This window comes from Balaenoptera musculus, chromosome 10 (genome assembly GCF_009873245.2).
Source record: "Balaenoptera musculus isolate JJ_BM4_2016_0621 chromosome 10, mBalMus1.pri.v3, whole genome shotgun sequence".
In the NCBI taxonomy this organism is placed as follows: domain Eukaryota; kingdom Metazoa; phylum Chordata; class Mammalia; order Artiodactyla; family Balaenopteridae; genus Balaenoptera; species Balaenoptera musculus.
Window position 1 is genome coordinate 103,963,985 of NC_045794.1, and position 8,901 is coordinate 103,972,885.

Here is an 8,901-nt window from a genome sequence, read left to right on the forward strand (position 1 = left end):
CTTCTGACACCACCGCCTGAAGTCATCGTCAGATTCCCCCGGCTCAGGGCCCAGTCCCACAAGACCGCTCCCATTCAGACACCGACCCCAGTTGTCCCCTGTATTTCTGACCAACCGGCTTAAGTCTGGGTTCCCACAATAAAGCGCTAGGGCGGCTTACAGAACTCAGGGAACCCTGACTGACATTTATTGGTTTATTGTAGGAAAAAGATACGAAAAGGGACACAGACGAACAGCCACATGAAGATGCACAGGGCGAGGTCTGGGAGGGTCCTGAGTGCAGGGGCTTCTGTCCTCCTGGAGTTGGGGTGCGTCACCCACCCGACACGTGGTTGTGTTCACTAGCCCAGCAGTTCCCCTAACCCCCGGACCATTGGGATTCTACTGCGGTTTCATCACGTGGGCGTGATCAGTATTAACTCAATCTCCAGCCCATCCTGGGGGGTGGGGGGGTGGCTGAGAGTTCCAAGTTTCTGGCCGCGGCTCTTTCTGGTCACAGGCCCCCATCCAGGAGTCACCGCGTTAGAACAAGAGATGTTCCTGTCACTCAGGAACTCCCAAGGGTTTTAGGAGCTCTGTGTCAGGAACTGGGGGCACAGACCAGTGTACATATATATTTCATACTTTTTCACATTAGGTGTAATTGACATACAATAAACTGCACTTATTTAAAGTGTACAATTTCCTCAATATACACACACACTTATATCATGTTTATATACATAAACAGTTTGCTGCCAACATTTGTGGACAAATCGTATGGGCATAGGCACTCACATGCAACTAATTTTCAGCAAAGTTACAAAGGCATCCTTTTGTTGAGAAGGATGGTCTTTTCAACAAATGATGTTTGAACAGTTAGATATTCATATGCAAAAAAATGAATCTGAATCTTTCAAAGATCTAAGTATAAAATATAAAACTTCTAGAAAACACAGGAGAAAATCTTTCTTAGATACAACCCCCAAAGTACAATCCATGAAAGAACAGATTGGTAAATTGGACTTCACTAAAATTAAGGGCATTTCTTTTCCGAAAATACTGTTAAGAGAATGAAAAGACAAGCTACAGACTGGAATCATATACCTGATAAAGGGCTTCTCTCCAGGCATGTAAAGAACTCTAAGAAAATACACAATCTGTGAAAACATGGGCAAAACATGTGAACAGATGCTTCACCAACGGAGAGAAACAAATGGCAAATATGCACATAAAATGCTCAACATCATCAGTCATTTAGGAAATTGCCAGTTAAGGCCGTAATAAGATACCTTTACATACCTATTAATTAGAAGGGCTAAAATTACAATGATGGACCTTACCAAGTCTTGGTATTTTCTCTTTACCATCTTTTTCTCACTCTTTTGGATGTATAGTAATGTGTATATGTTACTCCCAAATTCCTGATTTATCCCTCCCCCCTACCTTTCCCCTTTGGTAACCATAAGTTTTTTTTCTATGTCTGAGAGTCTATTTCTGTTTTGTAAATAAGTTCATTTGTATCATTTTTTTAGATTCCACGTATAAGTGATATCATATGTTATTTGTATTTTTCTTTCTGACTTACTTCACTTAGTATAATCTCTAGATCCATCCATGTTGCTACAATGGCATTATTTTATTCTTTTTTATGGCTGAGTAATATTCCATCGTGTATATGTACCACATCTTCTTTATCCATTTGTCTGTCAATGGACATTTAGATTGTTTCCATGTCTTGGCTACTGTAAATAGTGCAGTTATGAACATTGGGATGCATGTATCTTCACCTATGGTTTTCTTTGGATATATGCCCAGGAGTGGGATTGCTGGATCATATGGTAACTCTATTTTTAGCTTTTTAAGGAACTTCCATACTGTTCTCCATAGTGGCTGCACCAATTTACATTCCCACCCACAGTGTAGGAGGGTTCCCTTTTCTCCACACCCTCTCCAGCATTTGTAGACTTTCTGATGGTAACCATTCTGACAGGTGGGAGGTGGTACCTCACTGTAGTTTTTATTTGCATTTCTCTAACAATTGGTGACGTTGAGCATCTTTTCATGTGCCTTTTGGCCATCTGTTTGTCTTTTTTGGGGATATGTCTATTTAGAGGGTATCTTCATTGTGTAACTGGTTTGTAAAAAAGTCAAGGAACAAACTTTTCTGTTTTAATTTCCCATTATGGAATTCCTTTCTGTGCATACATTGAGGCTCATATATCCATGACAGTGTAGATTTGAAATGTGACCGAGTCCAGTGTCTGACTTGATTTCATCTTCTGTAGATAATGCAGAAGGATCACTGTGCCATCAAGATGACGGCGATCCTGTGTCTGAGACAAGCAGGTCCCCGCCGCGTGAATGCGTGTCTACACCGTGAAGTGTTTAAGAGTAGAACTCCTGGAAAGCAGCGGTCCGCACCCTGATGACATGCTCACGAGTCCCCTAGTCTACTCCTCAGTAAGACTTAGGATTAGCCATATTCATAAACATCCCGAAAGATAGGATTCTTTTGAAAGACCTGAAGACAATGTGCATTTGGGGGCACAAATGAGCATTTGGATCAGTTTTCTACCAGCCTCGGAGGTCAGCATCACGAAGCAGCCAGAATAGTTATGGTCAGTCATGGAGCGTCACCAGCAGACTCGTCCCAAAGGGGGTGGCGATTTTGTGTCTGATAAAATAAATTTTAACATAGAAGAGGAAGACGATGATCCAATCCCTAATCACAGTTTGGAGAGAATGGACTTTAGAAATGAGCAGGAGGACAGGAAAGGGGCTGACAGTGGCGACCAGCGGGCGGAGGGCAGAGAGGCGAGCCACGGCTGCCGGCCCCCCGGGGGGCGCATCTCTCCTGACCCCGAGGACGACTACGGGGCCCTGTTGTCACAGTACAGCAGCACCCTGTACAGCGTGGCCATGGAGGCCGTGACGCAGAGCCTGCTCTCCGGCCGCGGCATCAGCTCCAGGAAGAAGTCCCCGGCTTGGAAGCATTTTTTCATCTCACCCCGGGATAGCACGAAGGCCATCTGTACATACTGTATGAAGGAGTTCAGCAGGGGCAAGAACGAGAAGGACCTGAGCACCAGCTGTCTGATGCGGCACGTGAGGCGGGCGCACCCCACCGTCCTCGTGGAGGAGAACGGCAGCGCGCCAGCCCCGGCCCCCCGCCCTGCCCCTCTGCCGCGGCTCCCGCCGCCACCCGCTGACGCCGGAGACCCGGGCACCGTCCTGTCACCTGGCAGACTCGCTGCCAGGACGCCCTCCAAGAGCCCGTCTCCCCATCAGGTAACGGAGGAACCTGGCTCTGTGGTTTCTTGCGAAGAGGCCCCCTCAGACGTGTCAGTCTCTGAGGGGCACAGCAGGGATGAAGCCCTGGCGGGGCCGCCTCCCCAGCCCCCCAGCCTCCACTGCGACGAGCCTGCAGAGAACGGGGCTGAGAAAAACCTCCCCCTGCCCAGGAGCGCATCCGGGTCCAGGAGGAGGTCCGCCGTCTGGAAGCACTTCTACCTGTCGCCCCTGGACAGCTCCAAGGCCGTGTGCGTCCACTGCATGAACGAGTTCAGCCGGGGGAAGAACGGGAAGGACCTGGGCACCAGCTGCCTCATCAGGCACATGTGGCGGGCGCACCGCTCCATCGTGCTGCGGGAAAACGGCGGGGGCGCTGGCGTGCCGCCCCCCTACTCCGCGCCCCCAACCCTGCTGCCCACCCCGCCGCTGCCCGACGGAGAGCCCAGCCCCGCGTCCTCGTCTCCGGGGAAGCCGGTCCAGGACTCCGCCTCCGCGCCCTCCTCCCCCGACCGGCTGGCGGAGGACCCGCCGGCGCACTGGAACCCTGGAGACGCGCCGGTGGAAGACGCGTGGGCGCTGTCCTCCTCCTCTGACGTGGGCGAGGCCTCGTGGGCGTCGTCCCCCGAGAAGCAGCCGGGCGACGCGCCCAGCCCTCGCCCGCTGGAGCCCGGCGCCGTGTTCCAGCAGAACAAGAAGGTCACGAGGAGGCTGAAGTCGGAAGTCTGGCTCCACTTCTCGCTGGCTCCCACGGACAGCCTCAAGGCTGTGTGCGGGCACTGTGGCTGCGCCATCAGCCGGGGGAGGAAGGGAGACGTGGGCACGAGCTGCTTGATGCGGCATCTCTACAGGCGCCACCCGGAGGTCGTTGGGAGCCAGAAGGGCTTTCTGGGGGCCAGCTTGGCGAATTCGCCGTACGCCACCTTGGCTTCTGCAGAAACTTCCTCCTCCAGACTAACTGACCTGCCGACCGTGGTCACAAAAAACAATCAAGTTACGTTTCCCGTCAACAGCAAAAAGACCTCGAAGTTGTGGAATCATTTTTCTATCTGCTCCGCGGATCCCACGAAGGTCGTGTGCTTGCACTGTGGCCGGACGATCAGCAGGGGCAAGAAGCCGACAAACCTGGGCACCAGCTGTCTCCTGAGGCACCTGCAGAGGTTCCACGGCGGCGTGCTGAAGCCCGACGCCCCCAGGACGGCGCCGCCCTCCCCTCCTGGTGCCCATGGGCCCCCGAGCTCAGAGTCGGCAGGCGCCTCCTCCTGCGATGACGTCAACGAGAAGTTTTATGATTCGCATCCAGTTGCCAAAAAAATAACAAGTCTCATTGCTGAAATGATCGCACTTGACCTCCAGCCGTACTCGTTTGTGGACAACGTCGGCTTCAACAGGCTGCTCGGATACTTGAAACCTCAGTACTGTCTGCCCCCTCCGTCCTACTTCTCCAGGACGGCCATCCCAGGTATGTACGACAGTGTGAAACACACCGTCGTGTCGCACCTCCGGGAAGCCGAGAGCGGTGTGGTCCACTTCACGTCGGGAGTGTGGATGAGCGGCCAGACCCGGGAGTACCTGACCCTCACCGCCCACTGGGTCACCTTTGCGTCGCCGGCCCGGCCGCACTGCGGGGACCGCCACTGCTCGGCGCTGCTGGACGTGTCGCAGGTAGACTGCGACTACAGCGGCAGCAGCGTCCAGAAGCAGCTGGAGTGCTGGTGGGAGGCCTGGGTGACGTCGACCGGCCTGCAGGTGGGGATCACGGTCACCGACAACCCCGGCATAGGGAAGGCGCTGAACGAGGGGGCACGCTCGAGCGTGCAGTGCTTCAGTCACACGGTCAACCTCATCGTCAGCGAGGCCATCAAGAGCCAGAGGCTGGTCCAGAACCTGCTCAGCACCGCGCGGAAAATATGCGAACGGGTCCACCGGTCGCCCCGGGCGAAAGCAAAGCTGGCGGAGCTGCAGAAGGAGTACGAGCTGCCGCCCCACCACCTCCTCCAGGACGTCCCGTCCAAGTGGAACACGTCGTTTCACATGCTGGAGCGGCTTATCGAGCAGAAGAGGGCGGTGAACGAGCTGTCTGTCGAGTGTAACTTCCGGGAGCTCATCAGCTGCGACCAGTGGGAGGTGATGCAGTCCGTGTGCCACGCCCTGAAGCCCTTCGACGCCGCCCGGCGGGAGATGAGTGCCCACGTGTCCACGCTCAGCCAGGTGATCCCCATGATCCACATCCTCAACAGGAGGGTGGAGATGCTGTTCGAGGAGACCATGGGCATCGACACCATGCTCAAGTCCCTCAGGGAGGCCATGGTGAGCCGCCTGTCCGCCACCCTCCACGACCCCAGGTACGTGCTGGCCACCCTGCTGGACCCGCGCTACAAAGCCTCCCTCTTCTCCGAGGAGGAGGCCGCGCAGTACAAGCAGGACTTGATCAGGGAACTAGAAACGCTGAATTCTACCTCAGAGCCTACGCCCGTCCCCAACGGATGCGCCCCGGGCTCCCCACCGAGAGACTGTGCCGGGGAGGAGAGCCTGTGGTCACTCATGGCCAAGATGAAGAAGACCGAGCCCCAAGGGAGGACGAAGGTCCCGGAGGACATGGTGCTCGCCTACCTGGAGGAGGAGGTGCTGGAGCACGGCTGCGACCCGCTCGCCTACTGGAACCTGAAGAGGGCGGCCTGGCCGGGCCTCTCCGCCTTGGCCGTGCGGTTTCTGGGCTGCCCCCCGAGCATCGTGCCCTCCGAGAGGCTGTTCAGCACACCCACTGAGAACGGCAGCTTTGGCCAGTCCAGGCTCATGATGGAACATTTCGAGAAACTTATTTTTCTGAAAGTGAATCTTCCCTTAATATGCTTCCAGTATTGAAGCTCACGGTGGAGCCGCCAGACGAGAAACAGCATCTGTCCCCGGCTGGCGGCTCGCTGCGGTCGGGGCCCCGCGGGGCAGCAGGCCGGGCGCTCAGGTCCACAGCCACGGGAGGTTCCCGGCCCGGCCCTCGCCGTCATGTCCTCATGTGCCTTACCCAGTCCTTCAGGCCAGGTACCACGGTGTGTTTTTTAAGAAGTCCAGTAGAAACAGCCTGTCTTGTCAATTACGAAATACAGTGATTAGGTTTTCATTCGTAACTGTAAAATTTTTTAAAAGTTGGGGGTTAGGAGTTTGTTTTACTAGAATGGCAGAGGAGATATAAGCAGTTTTATTCTGTAGGCTTTTTATTCGATTATGTAAAAACCACAAATCAGGTACTGTATTTTAGTTTAAAATTGCTTTAATTGCAACAAAACAGCTTTTGTGGCTGTCAGATAAAATCTGTATATAGGAGGTGGAGTTCAAGCCATCCTGACTGAGCAGTTCCTGGCTGCGGGCTCTAAAGTACGTTCAGGGGACGGCGAGTATTCTGGGAGGTGACTGTTTACACAACAGAGACGTGGCGTTCGAAGACAAGCCTGCGCTCACATGTATCACGGAATGTCGGTCGTGTGGGGTTCAGGGGAGAGAGCACTACCGCCTCAGGGGTTGGCCCTCGGTGCCACGTGGGCTGTTAGCTCGGACACATCCCCGCCGTTCACAGTGAGCGCCGGTGGTGCCTGCTGCGTAGCTGGTGCACAGCGTGACACGTTTACAGCATCCTGTTGGTGGAATCTCCGAGCCTCCGACTCAGTGGCTCTACACCATGAAGCTATCTTGAAATTTGTGCACTGACCCCCCAATTTGATCAAATTATGTGTACAGGCCTTTTTAGAAGAGGTGGCTTATTTACAGGGAAGAAGATTGCTATAATACAGTTGTAAGAATAGCCTTAGGTGTTTAGATGTTCTTTTTGGTAATAGGGAAGATGCAGCCATCAGTGGGGTGTCTCCGAATCCCAGTGACGTCAGAGTGGAGTATCAGTCGCCAGGCGTTTTTAACAATAATGACGTCTTCAAAGTTTTTGCCTCAGTGTCTAGAAAAGGGTTCATTTTCTTATTTCAAACCAGGTAAATACTCTGGGTGAAACAAGTCACTGATTTGCCTGTGACCTTTTAGAAAAGCTGTCGTTTTGTTAAAATACTGTACCTATTATTAATCTGAATTTGCATTGACTATGTTTTAGTGTATTTATAAATGGTGAACTCAGTTTCTGAAATTAAACTTTTTATTTGCAATTTTCTACTGCTGGAGGACACTGGCTTTTTATTCTTAGGATAATAAAACAGTGCTACTCTTGGGGGCCAACATACACAGAAACCATATTCATGCAGCCTTTGGATTTTCACCTTAGCCCCAGGTGGGACCCAGGGGAAGTGGAGGAGTAATTCTTGCAACAGCATTTCTGATAGTGGCAGTAACGTATGAGAACTTTCCAGGTCTTTTTTCAGAGCGAGTGCTGTGCAGCCTGTGGTGCTGGAGGGGGAAGAGCAGCCACTGTGGAAAATAGTACGGAGGCTCCTCAAAAAATCATATGCTACCATATGACCCAGCAATCCCACTCCTGGATATTTTTCCGAAGAAGGCAAAAACACTAATTTGAAAAGATATATGTACCCCCATGTTCATAGCAACATTATTTATGATAGCAAGATATGGAAGCAACCAAAGTGTCCATCAACAGATGAATGGATAGAGAAGATACGGTGTATATATATATACAATGGAGTATTACTTAGCCATAAAAAAAAATCTTGCCATTTGCAACAAAATGGATAGATCTGGAGAGTGTTACGCTAAGTGAAATAAGTCGGACAGAGAAAGACAAATACCACATGATTTCACGCAAATCTAAATCTAAAAACAAAATGAAACAGGGACACACTCATAGATACAGAGAATAAACTTGTAGTTTCCAGAAGGGAGAGGATGAGGGATGAGTGAAACAGGTGAGGGAGAGGAAGAGGCACAAACTTCCACTGACAAAACGAGTCACCAGGTTGTAACGTACAGCATAGGGCATATATAATCAGTAATATTGTAAAAGCTTTGTGTGGTGACAGATGGTAACTAGACGTATTGTGATCATTTTTATAATGTATAAAAATATCGAATCACTGTGGTATACCTACATCGTATGTCAGTTATAGTTCAATAAAGAAAATCCATTAGTGTCAGAATGAGAAAGGGTCCGGGAAGATGGCAGAGTAGGAGCACCGCAAGTCCCCGTCCCCTGCCGGAATCGGTCTGGCCTAACTGTTGGGAACTCTGGAGAATACAGACGGCTTGTAAGCCCCAGGGGAGACTTGCAGGGTGGCAGTGCCCCACCCCCCAGCCCCAGCCACCTGGCAGGCAGCTGTGCATGGGTCCTGGAGCAGCTTGCACACAGCTTGCAGGAGCCAGAGCAGGGAAAGAAAGGACCCTGTCCTCCAGATGTTGGGGATCTGTGCTCTGATAGCTCATCACTGCTTCTGATCTCACAGGTGCAGAGAAAGAGGCAGGCGCCATTGTTGTTGTACCTCCCCCGCCCCCGCCCCCCCCACACCCCCGCATTGTTGCAAGACCCTCTGCCTCTAGTGTCTTCCAGGGGATTTAAAGGGCCAGAGCCCTTTTTTAAAAAAATTATTTTTTGATTTATTTACTTTTGGCTGTGTTGGGTCTTCATTGTTGCGCACAGGCTTTCTCTAGTTGCGGCAAGTGGGGGCTACCCTTCGTTGCGGTGCG

The 8,901-nt window shown here is 51.9% G+C and overlaps 1 protein-coding gene across 13 annotated transcripts in view; it reads left to right on the plus strand.

The window, feature by feature from the left end:
- The window catches only part of ZBED4 (zinc finger BED-type containing 4), a 28,854-nt gene extending 21,447 nt beyond the window's left edge, over positions 1-7,407 (plus strand). For all 13 annotated transcript variants that reach the window (XM_036866109.1, XM_036866108.1, XM_036866107.1 and 10 more), the window contains one exon: positions 2,268-7,407. In XM_036866109.1, coding sequence (XP_036722004.1) covers positions 2,608-6,135 — 3,528 coding nt within the window. In that variant the 5' untranslated portion in view covers positions 2,268-2,607 and the 3' untranslated portion in view covers positions 6,136-7,407. The remainder of the gene's footprint in view (positions 1-2,267) is intronic.
- Positions 7,408-8,901: the final 1,494 nt, after the last annotated feature.